Source organism: Ochlerotatus camptorhynchus, unplaced genomic scaffold (assembly GCF_037179485.1).
Source record: "Ochlerotatus camptorhynchus isolate MF236.1 unplaced genomic scaffold, CSIRO-AGI_Acam_v1.1 ptg000249l, whole genome shotgun sequence".
NCBI lineage: Eukaryota > Metazoa > Arthropoda > Insecta > Diptera > Culicidae > Ochlerotatus > Ochlerotatus camptorhynchus.
In genome coordinates, this window is record NW_027040739.1 from 559,735 (window position 1) to 579,447 (window position 19,713).

Sequence of the window (19,713 nt, forward strand, 5' to 3'; positions counted from 1 at the left end):
CCAAAGGATAAATGTTGCCTTCAAAGAAACTTTTGCGTTATGATGGTTTTCCTCGTACTTTGCATCTGTTTTCTCTGGCTCAATATAGCGATTAGCTTATGCAGCAGTTAGTGAGTTATGGTTTTATTTTTTTTAGATATGGATATTTTGACGTGGAAGACAAGTTAAACGCATCAAATAGCAATTTGAATAGACCAAGCGTACTATTTGTTTTGTGTTGGGTATATCCTCGTGAAGTTTTCCTATTAGCTTTAAGGGATGGACAATGTCCTGTTATTAAACCAGTATATATATTGAGAATTTTCTTGATAATTCAAGAAGTTGGCGAGTCATTGACATGTTCGGATTAATGAACCGTTTCGACTCCGGAGTGTTGTTCCAGTTGGTATCCACTTTCATTTTTTCTCATTTCTTCATCTCCATTTTAGGAGAACAAGCAGATTTTTCATTCTCTTGAATTCCGCAGTGGCTAGGAGCCTAATATAAATTCACTTGGTTTCGACAGGCTAATTTCTGAAGCGTCATAGAACATTCCCATACTTTTTTTTCCTTGATTTGTTTTCAGTCGATCTAGTTTTCCGTGCGGAGAACCAATGCTACCGACGCCTGGGAGGCAGCTCCCACACCTGGACCCTACCTATCGACTCATCAACGTATGAACCGGGGACCAACCACCTCACCTCACCTCAGAACATACCGGTGGCGCCGACAGGGATTGAACCCAGGCCTGCTGGGCTGGGGTGAGATTTAATCACGCTTACCACTACACCACTGGCGCCACTACATTCCCATACTTGTTTTGAATTACAATCAGTATCTTTCACATTGTATACACGATTGAAATGATATTTTTTCTCCATCCAGTCTTAATTTTTTATTACAAGAGAATCAACATCAAACATTTTTATAGTACTTAGATCACCTTCATGGAAGTGTCCGTTGAAGTTTTAATAGGATAAATTGATGCAACGGAAGTAGATAAAGTAGAGAGTTTAGTGCCATACACCCGTGTCCTTCTCATTGCGCCAGATATTGAGGTAGTAGCAAGTCTTTGCAGTGTCCGTAGGTTTTTCCGAGCTGATTTTTTTTAGTTTTTGGTCACCAAACCAATGATGCGTAGGTTTTTCTGGGCCTTATTTACCTTGCCAGGCTTATAATTGTAAAATAAGTCCATTGGATCATTTTTGGTTTTAGTCTCCATTTACAACCAATTTTTACTTATCCAAAAACTATTTGCTGCCTTATTAAAAACCTGCACTAGATGTGAATCAAATTGAGTTTTAAGCTAAATTACTTAAAATCATGTGTTTTTACAACTTTGCCGAAAAGGTTTGATTTCGTATCTCAATTAGAATGGTGTCCATCCTAGTCAACATTTGCAACAAAAGATGTGCCATTTAATTTCCATCAACTTCTACGAAGCCTCCTACAGCAAAATATGAATTGTTTTCCTTCTAAATTGTCGTTTTGAGCAGGGGTTGAAACAGTTGACGTTTTTTACTACACTCGCTCCGTTGTCGTGCGCGACAGTCTGTTTGTATTCGAACACTCATGCTCTACCGTCGTCTCTCTCACACAACACGAGCGGTAGAATAACATTCGAGCTAAAAGAAAATTGTCAAAATAGCTGTCATATGACATGTGTGATTTCGTTGTAATTCCTCAATTTGGTGTAAATCAAACCATTTCTGATCAGAAATATTATTACTAGGACATCATTGCTTGCTATTTTCAGAATTCACACAAGCACACCATCAGCAGCTCTTATTATGAGAAAAACTAAAATACATACATTCGTGACGGTCTTCGGCGACGGTCTCGTATGACAGAGCCTGTCATACGACATTTTAGTTTGGTACTGTACTATGATAGCTTGTTTTGCAAGTGTCGGAGGCAAAGGCAGTCAATCATCACAGAAAATGTGTCGACTACCGTGACCGCTTACAAGACTGGTTTTGAGCCAAAGTGCAGGACAAATCTTATCACAATCCGCCACCCGGCAATAGATTTGGATGTAATTGTATTTTATTTTATGGTAATTGTATTGTTTTTTTTCCGGGAAGCTTTCTTTTATAGCTTACGAGCTAACTCATCGAAACAAACGAATTATTGATTTGTGCACGGTGACATCATTGATATTATTGATGATTTCTCCTTGATAGAACGGAAATGGGCGATCACGACGAAGTCAACAGGATAGTTTCTATGATTAATTCTCATATTTGTTTAATTATTAGTTTATTTATTCCGGTTTAGTGAGCGTAAACTACGATGTTTGGAATGCTAACATAAGATGTTGATTAGGCAAGTATTTGATAAATTGCGATCGAGGATAGCATTCACCTTATATTTGTCCCCGATGCCTGAGGTAAAAAAATGTTTGCGCAGCAAGCACTAGATAAATCGAACGAAATCTCATGGGAAGTAGACGCAAAAAACCAAATAAACCAAAATTTGAGTGATTTATTATCAACAGACGCCAAAAGTCACATCCTCATCACGCACCAGTTGAGAACATTATGAACACACTAACGTCATCCCATTCGGTTGAAAATTGTCCAATTTTATGAGCTAGTGGAAATTCTTCGCTATGTACTCAACCTGGACAAGGGTGCAATGTGAGAAATAGAGGAGCACAGGATAGTGGTATGTTGCGATGACGAGAGTAGCTTCGTGGTGAGTCTAGTCATAAAAAGTTAGTAGCTTGGCACGTTCCATGTTGTGGGCGGCATACGAGAGGCTTATCATATTTATCGCTATCGCACCACCACGCAACCGAAAAAGGTGAACCTCAAAATCCTGGAGGATAGCGTGTGGACCATTATCTGAATGTGGAGCGAGATAGTTGGTGGTTTAGTTTATCCACATCTTGTTTGTCATCGGAAGTTTCTTCAGAGTTTGGGTTGTCCTACGAAGCACAGCCTACGCTATATCTATGTTTTTGTTTAATGGATTTTACAAAAAAATGGAACGTAGATATTGAGGATACACTTTTGACGTTTATTTGTTCATTTGATTCGAAAGTGGCAAATTGATTTTTTTTGTGTTAATTCGTTTCATGAGCTACAATTCCATCCTAACTGATAGAAAAGATTTCTCTGTAGGGTAAACGCTACCATTGTTGCGGTACGTTTAGGTTAGGGTTTCTATAGTTATGTATGGAGACTATACATTTCGTAGTTACTACTCCGTGATGTAGTAGATCCAGCGAAATTTGCACAATGAATGTACCGTACCGTATGAATTGGGCTTGGGATTAGCAATCCATTATCAGTGTGCAAAATCCGGTGAATCAATATTTTCAAGGTCAATCGGTGCCGGCCATGTCCGTACGTACATCGGGGGAGGTAAAGGATTGTAAATTTGACAACCGGTGCTAATAGTGGGAAGGATGAATTAGATCTGGATTCAATTTGGAAAGTGATGCGATCTTTTAAATACTCAGTCGAGTATCAGTACAAGATACTGAAGAAGTCTGCACATTGTAGACGAAACACGCGTATCTGTCAAGGATAAGTAAATAAGGTAGTGGAATTAAATGGAAATTACTAATCTTTCTCTCTCTCTTTATACAAAAGAATATTACAATTTTACAAATCGACCTCCGATTTGCTGTCAATTTCTTAGGTTATTATTTTCGTTACCGAAACGATTACCGAGCGCTCAGCAGTTGAGATTTCGGTAAAAGCATGAACGAAGTCGGTGTTTTTTTTAATGTTTAATTATCTTTAAAAGCATCTGGAATAGAATACCAGCATGGATGATTTCTGCAACATTTCTGATTCATACAAAAAAAAAAAAAAAAAAAATTAAATTAAAAAAAATTATAAATTTGATGTACATACGTTGAAGATTTTATTTTTAATGAACTGAACTACGAAATATTTTTCTGTTTTCCCTTCTGAAGTCAATATTTTTTTGCAAAAATGTTGAAATATCCATGCAATTTTCTTGTTTGCCCATGATGTTAGTAATGGTGAGATTAAACCTGACAGCTTACATTAATCCGTTGTGACTTACGGGTCTGGATTTTGGTGCACGACTGTATTTATGTTAGGAACTGTATGCGCGTGTTACCCGAAGTATAATAATTATGCACGATAATCAATCACAAACAACATGATTCGATTCAACTCTGTTTTGTTTGGTTTTCGTAATGAGGTGACTTTTAATAACATTGTCGAATTACTTATTTCCATATGGCAACCGTATCAAAATCAAACAGTGAAATGCTTTTTAAACAATGATAGTTATAAAACTCATTTTGAATTTTGGGCATAATCATGACTGGAAGTGTAAACGGTGGTTTGATTATAACACACAGACACACGCTGCAATAAAAAAAGTATTGCCAAAGTTTCATGAAATGTCAATGTCCCCACCCAAAAAATAATTAATAAGCAAAACGATTGAAAACGCATAATGCTTCAGAATACCTGTCATCTCGTTTGTTAGCTTTTCAAAGCCTTTGCATAAATTAAACGAATTTTTAATAATTGCGTTAAAACCAGTGGTTCAAGATAGATGCTTTCATTTAAAGGACACCGTTATGCATGAAATACATATACCAGTTGGGATTAAATCGTCTAATTAGGATATTTTGCCTTTGACCTATTTCAATTTAACAAAAGGTTTTTGCGTGAAATTTAATTATGCTGTTCAATTTCAAATTGTGCATGTCCTTTTCCTGTCCGCATTAGCGAGGCTATTACCTTTCAATACTATTCCCTAAGGGTATATCCGTATCCCTTTTTCTAGCTGCAGCGTGTCTGTTGGTTTGGGTCTGTTGAAAAGATTATTCAGGAGAAAGGGGAAATCTTTGGATTGCTTTTGTTTTATACTTTATTGCCGAAATGTGTTTCCACCATGTAAAGCCAGATATTAATAGGATTGTATTTTTGTTTTTAAAATGGACACCTTACTTACGTTGAATGTTGAATGAAAATCAACGAATTGAGTTATGTTTTCTGCGTTTATTTTGGCTAAGTATATGAACTCATGACTTGTGAATGAATGTGTCTAAGTCAAACAACTGGCTATGATAGCGCAAAGAGCCTACGGAACTTAATATTAGCTTAAGGATTGTTTTTTTTTTAAGATCAGTTCATAGGACATCATTTTAGAATTAATCCATTGAACTTTATGTTTGTACGTATACACACGACTAATTTATGGCACTAGTCTAAAACACGTATTTAAAAGACACGATTATGTTTAATTGTCTACAGCAGCATTTCTCAATATATGTGTTGTGATCCACCAGTAGGTCGTGGGTTGTCCTCAAATAGGTCGCAGGAATTGATCTGATTTTAAAATTATGCTGGGATAATCAATTTCAAGGCCATTTTGGCATTATACAGCTACTTTGACATATTTTGATGTTCAAAAGTATACAATATGAGCATTCAAACAAGCGTTCATATGGCTGCATTGATACATAGTTTTCAATAGCTTGAAAGTGCTATTTTCGACAACATTATCAATTACTCCGAATAATACTCAATCGGTAAAATGTTTAAAAATCGTGTTTTTACGTAAAAAATCGTTTTTTTTTAAAGTAATTGCTTACATTTTGGTGAAACTGTGTATTTTGAGAAATCTGTTATGGCATTTCTGCTGAAAATTCACTTCGCATAAGGATTTTAGCACCTAATTCGGAATCAGGGAAGCTGAATTTATTATGCACATTTGCTATAAATGCACTGAATAGTTATTATAGGGGTTGATCAATGTCATCCCATATCGACTTTTCCAAATTTGAGATGTTATTTTGGCATACTTTATATTTTGACATAGTTGTTCAGATGAATAATAACGATTGGATGATAACCAATACAGTTTAATATTATCTCATCAGGCAGCACTAGTGTAAAATTTCACTCCAAACTGCTTACTGGGCAGCTAAACTAAAAGGTAGTTTTTCATTGGTAAGGTTGTTCAATTCTTCCACCACATGGTGCTAGTTTTTCATTTAACTTCTAACGGCTTGCTTTAAGTTGACTGTTCGGGTAACTAGTTCAGGTATGCAAGACCTTTTGAATTGTGGTCTGATTCATTGGTAAATCTTTATTTGTTCTTCATCAAGGCAATTTTGTCTCTAATGCAACTTTGCCTTTACCTGGAACCTCGCCTACAACTTTGACTTTGATAAGTATTTTGGGTCAGCTGTCACTTGTGTTATGATATAAGCCACTGTACACTGAAGTCTTTTTTACACGGTTTTTTTACGCGGTTTTTTTTTACACGGTTTTTCGCGATTTACACGGTACGTTTTTAACGATTTCTCGACAACGATACAACCTATCGACTTGATTCCAATCACATTATCCGTTTCAAGCTATAGGTAATCGAATAGCATACTTAAACAAAAATCACAATTTTTGGTGTAAATACAGAAATTTTCAAAATATGTCTATATGGACCATAGCATGCTATAATTACAAATGGCATCAAAATCCGATTGTTTAAAAACATTTAAGCATGTGAAAAATCAAAATCTCGTAGGTTTTTTTTTTTACACGGTACATATCCCCCGTGTAAAAAAAGACCTGAGTGTATAACAATTTTCACTGTATAACAGTATCTAATCGTTCCGGTCTCGATCTATCGCCACACCACATTTTACTCAATCACAAACGCCAAATTTCAATCAATCAGCCAACATTTTAAATATTTAAAAAGAAACCATTACAGATTTTGTGAACAACTGAAAGAATGAAACGCAAAAACAATTGTACCTAGTAATCGTGGTCAAGCATCCTTTCTTGCCGCTAGGCACAGACTTTTTCTTCCCCGCAAAAAGTAATGTTTGAAGAGAAATTGTCAATCCTTCGAATATCTGCATATCGCAAAACTAGTTTATCCACCACTGCACAGTGGTCCAGAATGCATATTTAGGTGGAAGATAAGTTTTCAGCCTGAATTTGAAATTTTAGACAAAAACAGTTTTCTACAAAGTTGTTCCTTATATTTAGGCCCTCTTTTTTATAACAATGAAAGTGTGGTTCTTCTTATCATTGAAATAAAAAATGTTACTTTTTTGTTTGACGGAATTATTGTATACATGAGTGGCCAAAGTAATAGTTGTGCTAATTTTAAGGAACTTTGTAGAAGAGAACTTTTTTATACCTCTTGAATTGACCGATTTAGAGCAATTTTCCTTAATTTGGTTAGGGTGTGTCTAAAAAAACTGTTTTTTATCATTTTTTATATCAAACTTCTCAGCAAAGGTGTCTTCAAATAACTCTTAGATCTTTTAAAGTCGCAATTTTTTGCTGCACAGAGCTTGTCGATATCTTTCGCCGATCATTTTTCATCGTTCTACTAAAAATATGCCCTTTTCAAATGTTAATATCTTGAAGTTAGCACAGCTATAACTTTGTCCAAGAATGTATACATTAATTACTTCAAACAAAAAAGTTAAATTTTAAAAGAATTCATTGTCATAAAAATGAGCACCTACGTATAAAGAACAACTTGGTACAAGAGACTTTTAGTCTAAAGTTTCAATTTCAGGCTCCAAACATATCCTTCCACCTAAATCTGCATTCTGGACCATTTTGCATTGTCTAATTAGAAGTAGAAGTGGAAAGTATTACCCAACAGTACTGAATATTTCGCTTATCGGTATTGCCGATTTGTTGTAATGATAATATCGATATTCGGAAATAAGTTCTGGCAACTTTATTCAAAAGTTGAAGCATAAATTATACGAGTTGGTTTGTCTTAAACAAACAAACAATATACATATTTTCCGAGTAAAAAGCTAGACGTCGCTACTGTTCGTAAATGTAAGAAGAACTGTTTTTTTTACAACTTCTTTTCTTTGAGGGATGCATGCTTTCAAACTTCTTTGATGAAATTATACAAACGTTGAACGTTTTGGCTTAATCTCACGCGGCATGCTTGGTATGCACAGTTATACACACCAACTGATCATTTTTAATAGCTTTTCACTCAGTTTTTGAAATTTGTTTTTCTTTAAAAGTAATTGATAGATTAGGATCATAGTTTACTATAGGTATGTAAAGATTTGGTAAATCTCCCTGCCCTTTGTTTCAGTGAGGGTTAGGGCGCGTTCTGCCAGGTTGATCGAGGCAGATTTCATGTGTGAGTAAGTGATGAACATTGTTATGTGCAATTCACTTTAAAAGGTACGTTTCATATTTCATCACATGTAGTTCCAAAGAGCCTGAACGAAATGTGGCGCTTTCGAAGATCACTTGAAGATACGATATAACGGAACATTGATACTAATGGTATAAAACACAAGTAAATTCTTCCAGAAATAACTTAAGATAACATATTGAAAAATGTGTTAATTGTCAGTGAACAAATGTAATGTTGCATTGAAATACTTTAAATCGTGTTAAATTTAAATGTTCACTCATTTCACATCCGTTGAACCATTCTGAACGGCCATACCGTAGTGGTTATATCACATCATTGCTAATAGTGTACACGGAAACAAATCCGATTCCATTTTCATGAATAAAAAATCATGAAATGAAAAAACTTGCCATTCCATCAAACCGTAACAATAATTCATGATTTCGTCATGGAAATTCATGATTTCATAATGCAGTGGAATCAAGACCGCTACAAGCGTTACACGGACTTGGCAAACCGTGTTCATAAACCGCACTACATAGGTATGTCTTATACGCCTTTTGTCTTCCAACTTACACAAGTACTGATAGTCTAGTGGTCAAAGGATGGGTTTAATGATCTCAAGGTTCTTGGTTCGAATCCAGTCTGATGCTTTATTTTATTCTTTTTGCATTTTTTGGTTAAAAGTTAAACCCATGAATTTAGCTCATTGTTTGCTGTGTTACGCAAAAGTTGCTCATGATATCATGAATTTTATTCATGGTGTATTTTCATAACATGAAAATAGGCTGTGTTCATGAAATCATGAGTCATTTTTCTAATTTCGGAGATCGGAATTTTTCCCGTGTATATATCTATATCTTTTCCGGTACCATGGAGTCGATAAAGTAAAAGCATAAGGAGAGCCGCAAAATAAAGCACATGCGATACGAAAATGGAATGATGCTCGTGTTACGGTTTTATAAGACGCAACTAGGAACTCAAGATCATCACACTAAAAATGTGGACGTCAATATATCGTGGATCACATCAGAAATGACATGGGAGGCTTTCAGGAACTAGCAGTGATGCAGAGAACGAGCTCACAAATAGACACCACAATTGGACAGAAGAGTGAAGAAACAGAGAAAGTTGCTGAGATCATATTTATACAAAACATTGCTTATACTAAATACGCGCCAGAATTTAAAAAATATGTTTTTTTAATTATTATTCTGGAAGTGTGAATGAGTCCAATTGATATATCATGCGAGGCTTATTGTATATGAAGGCGACCTCAGATTGAAATGGGTCGTTGGATGTACATTAGAGCTATCATCTTCCATCGCCAGAGCTAAAACTGTTTGCATCTATATATACAAATAGGTGCAAACAATTTTGTTCCATAAAAGCACTGCCGGCCAGTGGGAAATGGATTGTAGACACACACATATGTAAAGATTAGGTGAATGTTTACATTTGAATCAACAGCAATGAATTTTTACACTTAGCGGCGCCGGTGGTATAGTGATAAGCGTGATTACCTCTCTCCCCAGCAGGCCTGGGTTCAATACCAGTCGGCGCAGTCGGCGCCGCCGGGATGTTCTGAGGCATAACATCTCTGATCAAGCCTTCCTTCGAAAGGGAAGTAAAGCCGTTGGTCCCCGGTTCATGAGTTGATCGTCGATGATAGGGTCCAGGTGTGGAAGCTGCCTCCTTGGCGTCGGTAGCATTGGTGCTCAGCACGGAAAACAAGATCGACGGAAAATAAAACAAGGAAAAAAAAATTTACACTTGAAGTTTGAGATGTACAGTGAGCTTTTCTCACTTCATTTTTACAGCGCAAAAACAAATCTCGAATAGTTTTTCGAAGGGACGTATCAGCTTGTGTAAACAATGCATTTGATCGTCGATTTGACGTTACTAGTAGCTCACCCACGCATGTTAACAGTGTGCGTGGACGAGCTATCAGTTACGTCAAATTGACGATCAAATGCATTGTTTACAAAAGCTAATACGTCCCTTCTAAAAAGTAATCGAGAAATACAGTTTAATACTAGAATTAAAAGCTACTTTTTTACGTATCTATATCAAGCTTAAACTCTATGCTATCTGCTGCTTCAAAAATAACTATGTTTCGTCAAAAGACTGCAAAGTTATTAGCAAATGAGTAGTCCGTCGCCAAAACTGTGTATGCCAAGCGTGTAACGCGGTCATAGTTTTCACTTGATGCCGTTGGCTCGTTCGTCTCCTGTGACTAATATGAAATTTTATGATTAAATGAATAATTCAGCACCCGATAGCTTTTCAGTCTCGGAGCACTTAATTTTACAAGAAATATTTGTTTACGTCTGATCCTTTGTGTCATAGATGGATTCCGTCACGTGTAAAATTAGTTATTTCCAAGTGTGTAGTCACTTCCCCATGGGTACTCGCAACATGTCCAGATGTGGCTAATGTATTCATGAGCACGGGATATGGCAATCTTTGAATTTTTAATTATGTGATTTGAGGTGTCGCATGATAGATTTTTTTCTAAATCAGAAACTACCCACTTCTCCGTCGATACTCGAAACAAGTCCGGATGTGGCCTATATGTTCCTGTAGCACACTTCCATCGAAATAAGTTGCTGCAACTTGTTTGTGACTGTACAGTGACAAGTGTGCTGCTAGGGCTGGCCACTCACTATGACTATCATTGAACTTGTTTTCGAATTCTCATGTGGTTAGATTTGCCGCATGATGTGTTTGAGACGTTTCAGGTCGGTTATACACTTATAACCCTTATTCATCGGAACATGCTACGGGAAAAACAATAATTTATCTTCTTCTTCTTCTTCTTCTTCTTATTTACATTTCAAGCTTTTTGCTTAGCGCATTTTAGCTTATTGCGTGCTCTCAACTTAGTGTTCTAAATGCACTTCCACAGTTATTAAATGATAGCTTTCGATGCCAATACCAATGCCTGAATTTGTATATTGTGAGACAAGCACAATGACACCCAGGGAAGTCGAGAAAATTTTCAACCCGAAAGATTCCCTCGACCGGACCGGGAATTGAACCCGCCGCCTCCGGTTTGGTAATACCGTGCCTTTACTGACTACACACTAAGATTATTTCACAGATTTCTGTAAAATTTTACCGAAATCTCAACAGCTGAACGTTCGGTAAACAGTTCTACAGTTTTCCCGTAATTTTTTACAGATATCCTTGAAAAAATCACAGATATTTGTGAAAAAGTACAGGAAATCTGTGAAACTGTTTACCGAACGTTCAGCTGTTGAAATTTCGGTAAAATTTTACAGATTTCTGTAAAAAAATTTAAGTGTGTAGGCTATGAGGTCCCTACAATAATTTATACGAGAGGTATATTGCCAAAAACGGAGCAGTACTGTATTGAAGTTTATCCCTATCGGACATTTGGACAAAATGGTGCCTTCCTTACAAAAAGGTATGCATCACAGATGGATTATTTGGGGGATTTTCTAATTCTAATACTATCGACGCTCTCAATTCCAGCAATGACGGAGCTGAACTGTTATTGTAAAACTCAAAATGAAAACCCCACTAGTAATTTATGAACCAACGTCTATGAAAAGTAATGAAATAAATCATAGGTTTTCTGAACATTGCCATAAAAAGTAGTTCGGGTTTTTTTTTTTCAACTTAGTAAATGCTCAATTTTTATATTGCGGAAACATATTGGAATCTATATCAATTACAGTTTTCAAATAACTTGGATTCAAAATTGAAGAGAGTCTTGAATTCCCATGTGGGGTGAGGATGTCGTTTTCAATCATATTTATTTAATTAATTAAATCTTCAACATAATGTTGTAAAGATATTTTCTAGGCTAGGTGTCGAATTCTATGTTTGTAAGTAGACTTACTAATGTTAAAATCATATACATCAAACGTTTCATTAAACACACGACTGCACAAAGTCCACGGTTCGTTGAATCCATAGTTGGTCCGATGGGTAGGTTGCCACAGAAGCGTGTAACTACGTAGAACTCTTTGAGGAGCATTGATGTAGATTTGGCTCACAAGAGAGTTGCAATCCACACCACCGTTAAGCAATCCAAACACGAAGAGTCGCTGAAGTAGTTTCCTCCTTGCTGCCAACGTGTCCAGGTCACTCAGCCTGCACCGTTCTTCGTAAGGCGGCAAATTTACCGAATCGTTCCAGGGCAGAACACGTAAAGCGTATCTTACGAAGTTTCGCTGAATGGCTTCGATTCAGTTAGCTTGAATAGCGTGAAAGGGTGCCCACACAACAACAGCATACTCTAGAAGACTGCGGACGAGAGCTTACCCCATTTAGCTATGAAAAATAAAATTTGTCAAATTTATTGATTTATCACGTTTAACGGTCATTGGAAAATTTTACCGACTTGATCTGCTGTTCAAAAACCCGGTATGGCTTTTTTTCCTTAAAAAATGACAATTTTCTAATTCAAATATCTCGAGTTAAAAAAATGATACCTCTGCCATTTTTTCAGCAAATACAGAACCAAATTTTTTCTTTCCATTACTTTCAATAGATTTGCAATTTGCAATCGCGTTTTAAAGTTATATTAGTTTGAAAAATACTTGTTTCTAACCTTAAAATGACTATATCTTTTGATTCAGTAGTCCAAACGGCATAATTAGGTGATCAAAATATGTATTTTTTAAAGTTCTAAAAGTGTTCTGAAAATAGTTTTCTCTAAATACAAACCAAAAATGGTTATGGTCAAAAAACTGTTATTTTCATGAATCACCCTAACCTTCTAGTTGTTTCAGTTCATAGAATGCGTAGATGATGAGATAAAAATTTGACGTCTTCGACAAAGTTGCTTGGTTTTGCATTTTCTACAACTTTGAAGAAGTAAAAAAGTTCTCAAAAATTTCCCTGAACAGTTAGATTGTTGAAGTCACCCTAAAACTGAATCACCCTATTGAATGATCCAATGAAAAGATGCGCTTTTTTATTACCAACAACTCTTTCGAAGACATCAAAACGCTACAAACAGTAGATTTTGCGGAAAACCCAATTTCCATGTATTTTTCCGCTCTGGGCCACTGTGCATTGTGGGGAAAACACCACTAACTAGCGAACGATTGAAGATAATCGACACATGTTTAATAGGGTGCTTCATTCTGAAAAAAGTGATGAATTTCTGATGGGCCACCCTCCAGTTCGATTCAAAGCCCCAAAATATGAACCTGTGCAAAAATTGGTAAAGATTGATGAAGGTTTAGAGGTCGCGCCAATGATTTGAAATTTGTATGGGAATTACTATGGAAGAATTTAAAAAATCGCTTATATCGCTATAACTTTGCTTCTACTTGTCCAAATGTCGAAAAAATTTAGTATGTTATTGCTATGGCAATAAACAAAAAGCCTACAGTTGCTACGCTCAGTTTTGCAGCGTATCAAGAATTATAAAAATGTGAAAAAATGGCAAAATAGGGTAAATTGACAGATGAATATGTACAAGGCAACAACGCCAATTTCATCGCAACAACAACAGGCTTGTTGATCATTGTCATGACAACCACATATTTTTTTTTTCAACGTTTGGACAACTACAACCAAAGTTAGAGCAATGTAAACGAAAATCAATAATTTCCCATACTAATTCACCAAAATCTCCATACAAAATCCAAATCATTGGCGCGACCTCTAAACCTTCATCAATCTTTACCATTTTTTGCACAGGTTCATATTTTGGGGCTATGAATCGAACTGGAGGGTGGCCTATCAAAAATTCATCACTTTTTTCAAAATGAAACACCCTAATGTTTAACCCTAAGGCCATTTTGAGCATTCATATTTTAATTGATTTATCCTTATTTAGGGGGATTTCAGTCTGCGGCTGGTTCGCGTTTACATATTTTATGTTGTAACCCTTCCCGCACCCCTTTTTAGATAAAAAAAAAACAAATGAAACTTTCAAAATAATCAGTTGTTCTCATAATTTCCATAGCGAAGATACTGATGAGGAGGTTTTTCTCCCCAAACAAAACAATCTTTCCATCGCTTCATTTTGTGTGTACCATTTTTGCCACCTTTTAACCGACGAACCGACAGCTCCCTCTGCGGATGTTTCAGCAAACTCATGAATAATAAACTGAAAAAAAAGTTAACCTACCCAGACAGACATTTCGTCGGGTGTTTGCAAACGTTTTAAAGGTAGATTCATACACAAGGGAAATGATAGGGACATCTATCAGCATCAACATTGTAAAAGGGTAGTACTGTTTTTGATAACAAGGACTTCAGTCGCCAATTTCTTGCGAATAAAAAAAAAAATAACCTTAAAAAGCAAACACCACTACCAGGTAGGGTAGGAGCATATATTTTCTTCCAGTTGGTGTTGTTTATTAACGGGGGTGAGCTTTGATTCCTGAGAAATAGGCGATTATAGCAACGATTTCACCTATTTGACATGTGGGGAAGGTGTATATAGCTCCTACCCGAAACGAGATAAAAATCATCGAAAAACGATAACAAACATTTTAACTGAGCCATGGGAGCTATTGTTTTTATTAGTTTCGAAAACTCAATAAGTGAACAAATTGACCTATATATCATCTGTAGTTAGTAGATCTGGAAACGTCAAACAGCTGACGAATAGCCGAGACGATTAACTCGGTTATGCGGGCTGATTTTTCTCAGCTCACGTACACACGCATCAAAAGTTATGAGCTTCCGTAGAAAGTTGGTGAGGGTGTGACCACGTCAGCATAACTCAAAGATTCTTATGATTTCACTCGGATTATTCTGCGGTTGTCTATTCTGATCACGTAGCACGCACACTGCATGGTAGTCCAACAAGGTTTCTCATGTCATGGGTAGCCATATTTATTCTACCTCAGCACTTATTGATTTATACAATCATTGATGAATATATCCTGATGGTAAATTTATCATGTTTGCCTTATTACTTTGATTTTGGGGCACGCCATGAAATATACTAACAAGCGTTGCTTTTTGGCTTATTGCGTTTTGGCGTGCTGAAAGGGATTGCTAATTGAGTTTTTCAATTTATTATTTTCCATTACATTTATCGCTTACATGTGTCAACCATACTAGGCTGCGTGCCAAATCTGTGGATTGGAAACTGATGTAACTGAAGCCTGCAAATTTAGTTAAACTAACTATGAACGTTCTGCAGCTGTTGAATGATTTGTGGCGAAAAATTCAATCACTGAGGTTTAGTCCTAAAAGCATTTCATTTGAGAATGCATGATGAATTATTATGATATCCATCACCTACGTGTAGAAAATGTAGAAAATGTAGATTATGTAGACGTTTGAAGAATGAAGAGAGCTGCAATCAATAATAATTTTGTGTTATTTATTTGTTAAGACTCAACTGTGCTTTGTGGTCAGTACGGAAGGAGATTTGTGATTTTTTAAATTTTTCTTTAATCTTTAGTTTAGAGATTTTTAGTCAAAAGCTAGTTCATCTCTTAATTGTGTAAAGTGTGTGGCAATAAAAATAATGAAATTACATAATTAACAGTGTGTGTTCGTTTACTTTTCAGAGGAAGACACATCCTGCGTGCTTTTAGATTTCGTTTAAAGTTCTTCGCCTTTTTTTTCGGACTTTACTGCTTTAACTTGCTTTAATACGCTTGATGTGTTGAAAACAATATTTAGAAATATATCACCTGTTACAAACAATTTCTTTTAAAACGGCGCCGGTGGTGTAGTGGTAAGCGTGATTACCTCTCACCCCAGCAGGCCTGGGTTCAATACCAGTCGGCGCCGCCGGGATGTTCTGAGGCATAACATCTCTGATCACGCCTTCCTTCGGATGGGAAGTAAAGCCGTTGGTCCCCGGTTCATGAGTTGATGGGTCGATAGGTAGGGTCCAGGTGTGGGAGCTGCCTTTCTGGCACGTCGGTAGCATTGGTGCTCAGCACGGAAAACAAGATCGACGGAAAAAACAAACCAAAGGAAAAAAAAAAAAATTCTATTAATTAATTTTAATTAATATCATAATTAACAGAAATAAACGTAATTTTACTACTCGTTGACGGTATTCTTGTAAAGAATTTTGAAGGAGAAGGAACTGCAGCAGCAGCCGCAAGAACAGCAGCCCCAGCAGTGGGAACTGCACAATTACTTCGTGTGGCCGTGGCCGAGGCTGGAAACCTCGGTCCGGTCACGACAATCCCGATTCGAGAGTCCTGGGTTTCTCTTGATCGACCACAACACCTTCCAGTTCAACTGCCGATCAAAAGTTCCAGCACGACGTTTGCTTTGAGCCTTCAGGGCCACACTCTTGCGACCACAGATCCGCTTAAGAACATCTCCCACGGTAGAAACGGCAATTTTCAACCTTTTGGCGATATATCGAATTTAGTACAACCTTTTTGATACTGCACGTATCGAGACGAAAGTTTCACCACTGTGTACTTTCAAAACAAATCGCTTTCAAAATATTTCAAATCCGACAACTAGAGGCGCTGAATAAATAAAATATCCGGATTTTAAGTGGACCAGACCATGGGTACATAAATTGCTATCATTGTCCTCTAGCAACGGTTGAGCAAAGTTTGAATTGAATCATGGCCTTTCTCACAAGTCGTATGACTGCGATTATAATATCCAATAGCCACCTCAATGGCGTCTGAAGTTAGGAAAATGCAATTTTTGAATAAAAAAAAAAAATTAGATCTTAAAGAAATTCAGTAAAATCACAATAAATGTGAGTAAATTCAAAATCCCTGTCTTCTTGCTTTCTAAAACAGTTTTTGTGCTTGATTTTTTTTCCGTCGGTCTTGTTTTCCGTGCTAAGCACCAATGCTACCGACGCCAGGGAGACAGCTCCCACACCTGGACCCTACCTATCGACCCATCAACTCATGAACCGGGGACCAACGGGTTTAGATGTTATGCCACAGAACACCACTGGCGCCGCTACTCTAAAATAGTTGGTTGAAAAATTGGTTGATAGTATGCGATCACTATCCAAAAGTGTTTTTTTTAGTGGCGTGGGTGGTGCAGTGGTAAGCGTGATTGTTTCTCACCGCAAAAGGCCAGGGTTCAATCCCAGTTGGCGCAACCAGGATTTTCTGAGCCATGAAATCTCTGATCACGCCTTCCTTCGGAAGTAAAGCCGTTGGTCCCAGGTCTATGAGTTGTTAGGCCGATAGGTAGGGTTCAGGTGTGGGAGCTGCTTCCCTGGCGTTGGTAGTATTGGTACTCAGTACGGAAAACAAGATCGACAAAAAAAAAATCAAAGAAAAAAAAAACAATTTCTTTAAATTTTTGGGGTGTTGAATAATTTCAAATGGTATACTCGACTAGACTAACAACCTACAATAGGTCACTTGCGAAGTCCATTATATTTTTTCAATTTGTACACGTCCAAATTCAAGTTTTTTGCACCAATGGATGCTGTTTCATGCACTGAATATGTAAATGCATACAAGTGAAAATTGCCCATAGTGGTATACGTCACATTTTTGTCACATATTTCCTCTGTGAACTTAGTTGACAAATGGAAATATGGCAAACCTGCATTAAGTAGCATTGCTCTCCATCATAATTTTTAGAAAATTTTGGCATTTTTTTTTCTATGATTCTCATTTTATACAGGGGAAGTGCAACATTTATGACTCTACTTAAAAATTGCAAAAGTTTTGACTCCAGGGATTCAAATAAGCAAGGGCCAAAACTGGTACCACTGTATATTTGTAACACAACTGGCGCATATGCCATAGCTGGAACTCTTAGTCCATATATCGAAACGGTCTGGAAACCTTTTTGCATTTTGTGATGCTACAATGCTGTTACTTTTTCGACATCAATTTGCAACTGCTCCCGGAAATACACAAACATAAAACACAACCGTGTAAATGATAATGTTTATTCCATTTTCCAGGCTTTCCGCAATGTTGATTTTCCTGCCTTCGTTTTCACATGATTGATTTGAGGGTTTTCGTTTTCCTGTTGCGGTAACGGCTATGGATAGGGAAATCGTGTTTTGTATGTTGAATTTAATTAGGGTGGATTGCAATTTGTTCAATGTTGCAGTAAGGTTGAGGAGTTTTTTTTATACTGAAAAAAGAATGATTGCAGTAGAAGATGATAATGTATCATAATTTGCTTTGTAAGCTTCCATAGTTTAAGTTTGATAATTTTTAGAATTTATGTGTTTTGTTTGCTTTTGTTTTTTAAAATGAGGAGACAGTTTTTTTCCGTTTCTATTCGGAACCAAAAACTTTTATTTTCCATCCGTTATGCCTTCCTGTTTAATGTTTATTTGTCGTCGATCAGTGTAGACCGCGCTTGGTACGAGCACGAGTTAGCTTCTTCAAATTCCAATACGGAATGCAAAAAAGAGTAGTTTGAGCTTACAGGTAAGTTGGATTCCGGAGTCTCTAGAAAATATGTAAGAATCTGGGTCTGAGATAAATGTGGAAATGAAAAGTAAGAGGTTGTATCCAAGACACGACCGTAGATTTGACGTAGGATTACGTGCTCGGTATCAATATTCGGCTACTGTGTTAGGGATACCAGTTTGTCCCATCACGGAAACGCCTCGTTTTCTGATGACAAAATACCGCATTTTCGTGCACAAAAGGCACGGAATTTTTGGTATATTGGAGGAATTTCTTGCTAAAATGTTGTTCCGAGATATTCGCGATCAATCATATGAATTCGAGATTTGTTTGTTTTTTTTATCGTCCTGGAGAAAACCTTACCTTAATTCGAAGTGTTTCTGGTTAATTAAAATGTCATCACCACCTCAATACTGTTACAAATTTGACCACAAATGTTTGGAAGCTGCGCACATTATCAAACAGCTTTAGTGATGGCTGGCAGCAAAGCGAACGTTCAATGAAAATTTTCTCTTAAACGACAATAATTTATGATTGGGGAAACCGGTTTTCACAGGCAATCGGTGATAAATTAACTATCATAGCAACAGTTGCAAAACAGTGACTTTTTGAAAAAGGATAAAGCTTTAATTTTGACAGATTCGTAGAAAAATGTCCTATCGATTGGCGTATTAATAATTGAAATCAATCATCTCTGGACCAAAATCAGACCATCTTCATGCTACGATCGACTTTGGTTTTTAAAAGGTGCTCCCGCAATGTTGTCTTAAAAATACATGGTATATTAGATTTAAACTTATTGGAACTGACATCCAATAGATGACATTGAAAAATGTCCAGAAAACACTCTTTAACAAAATTATGGTGGTCATGAAAAGGATCGTTTTGACGTGATGGTTGAGTAATGCTGAGCTATGAGGGTGTTCAACACAGATGAGGCTGGTGAGCTGTATGTCGTTTGGAACGAGGGAGAAGTGCTTGGCATAAATAGCTGATGACGACCGACCGGACACCACCACACACGTTGATTAAATAAGCACCGTTCGGCGAGACCGGATGGAATTCGATCTGTGTTAGGGAAAGCGCTTTTTGCAGGCAATCGGTGATAATATTGATCACCATTGTTGGACATTTGTGTAATTTTCAATAGTCGTTCACCTTTTGAAAATTGATAAAGCCTTAATGTTAACAGATTCGTAGCAAAATTGTCAATAGATTGGCTTGATTAGAATTAAATCCATCCACTATTGACAAAGTTATTAGTGGTCAAAACCTGACCACT

The 19,713-nt window shown here is 36.7% G+C and overlaps 1 protein-coding gene across 1 annotated transcript in view; it reads left to right on the forward strand.

The window, feature by feature from the left end:
- The window catches only part of LOC135704851 (uncharacterized), a 40,824-nt gene extending 24,476 nt beyond the window's left edge, over nt 1-16,348 (forward strand). Inside the window, exon 3 of the mRNA XM_065226361.1 lies at nt 16,135-16,348. Within this exon, the coding sequence (XP_065082433.1) occupies nt 16,135-16,348 (214 nt within the window). The remainder of the gene's footprint in view (nt 1-16,134) is intronic.
- The last annotated feature ends 3,365 nt before the right edge of the window (nt 16,349-19,713 follow it).